Source organism: Brassica oleracea, chromosome C4 (assembly GCF_000695525.1).
Source record: "Brassica oleracea var. oleracea cultivar TO1000 chromosome C4, BOL, whole genome shotgun sequence".
NCBI lineage: Eukaryota > Viridiplantae > Streptophyta > Magnoliopsida > Brassicales > Brassicaceae > Brassica > Brassica oleracea.
Window position 1 is genome coordinate 18,969,589 of NC_027751.1, and position 1,666 is coordinate 18,971,254.

At 54.9% G+C, this 1,666-nt stretch overlaps 1 protein-coding gene across 1 annotated transcript in view; it reads left to right on the forward strand.

Moving 5' to 3' along the window:
• Positions 1 to 181: 181 nt before the first annotated feature.
• Positions 182 to 1,666, forward strand: part of LOC106338305 — a 3,919-nt gene continuing 2,434 nt past the window's right edge. Inside the window, exons 1-2 of the mRNA XM_013777319.1 lie at positions 182 to 1,400; positions 1,483 to 1,661. Coding sequence (XP_013632773.1) covers positions 182 to 1,400; positions 1,483 to 1,661 — 1,398 coding nt within the window. The remainder of the gene's footprint in view (positions 1,401 to 1,482; positions 1,662 to 1,666) is intronic.

Sequence of the window (1,666 nt, forward strand, 5' to 3'; positions counted from 1 at the left end):
AAAAAAAAAAAAAAAAAAAAAAAAAGGGTTTCAAAAGGACTTCTTCCGAACGTTTTTCTAAGTGTTTCAAAAAGGAGTTTTAAAAAAAAAAATGCACCACTCGGACGGAACTCCTAGCTCACTCGGTGGACAATAGAATACGAGTAGAACCGTAGCTAATACTCCTTCACTTGTCAACAGAATGCCTCCCAAGAATGCCAGAGTTGCAAGGCCAGCTGCGGCCATCCCGAGAGCGACACGACGGGTCACCAGGTCTGCGTCTCAAGCCTCCAGCGAGGCAGAAAGCCGAAGAGAGGGCGCACCCGAGAATGGGAACCCAGTGGAAATGCCGAATGTGGTGAATGCAGCGCTCCTGGCAGAACTGCAAAGATACTGTGACGCCTATGGGGGTCAATTGCCCAATGGTGAAGCCGCCGCAGAGGCGGGGGACAACCCCATACCACTTGGGGCGGCCCAGAATCCGCCACCACCCCCGGCAGCGCCTGCGGTGGTGCACGCCCCAGGCCCCAACTACTGGGACATGCTGAGACACATGAAGAGTATGCAGACGGAGTTTTTCAATGGAAAGGCCGACGCAATTGTCGCGGATAACTGGAGACGTCAACTCGAGAGGAACTTCGCTTCTGCAATGTGCCCACCGGAGTTCCGAAGGGACCTGGCTGCTCACTATCGTAAGGACGACGCACTAGTGTGGTGGGACGAAGTGGTCGAAAGGTCACACGGGATACGACTGACCTGGGATGATTTCCTGGAAGCATTCAATGGGAAGTACTTCCCCTTAGAAGCCATGGACGCGATGGAAAGCAAGTTTCAGGACATCCGTCAGGGGTCAAGGAATGTACGAGACTACGGAGACGAGTTCAACCGACTTCGGAGATTTGCGGGTCACTACCTGAGTGATCACGACTTAATCCGCCGTTTCCTCAAAGGCATGAGAGTGGAACTGAGGAATAGCTGCAACGTGAGGGAATATCGTGATGTCCATGAGCTGATTGAGAAAGCCGCAGAACAGGAATCAGGGCTCGAGGAAGAACGAAAACAGAACCAGAACTCCCAGAACCGGGGTGCCAAACGGCCCCGGGATGCACTGCCCGCGGCTGAGCCTGCCCCGTTAAGGCCCGCATGTGAAAGGTGTGGACGATTCCATGCGGGGGAGTGCAGAGCAGGAGCATGCTTCGCCTGCGGCGAGCGCGGCCATATGGCGAGGGATTGCCCGAAGGAGAGACAGGCCCAACGCAGGCGCTGTCACCGCTGCGGCCAGGAGGGACATCAGGCGTGGGAGTGCCCAACACTCCAAAGAGGAAACGCGGAAGGGGCGCAACCCCAACAGCAGAGAGGGCAAGCCGCAGGGCCAAGAGCGTACGCCGTCGAGGGTCGCGAAGGAGCCGAACCAATCGCGGGTATGTTTTGATTTAACGCTACGATTATGTTATATGAAAAGAACTGTTAGTAGTCGTGTAGCTTAGCGTTAGTGTTGTGTAGGGTCTGTCGCGGTCGGAGGAGTGACAGCGTTCACTCTCTTCGACACCGGGGCAACTCACAGTTTTGTAAGCCCTAGACTTACGCGTGAGTGGGACTTTAAGGGGAACTTCAACCCCATGGTGACGGGAGTCGAGACGGCAGGAACAGAGAAAATGGCCACGAGGGGAAGATATGAAGAAGTACC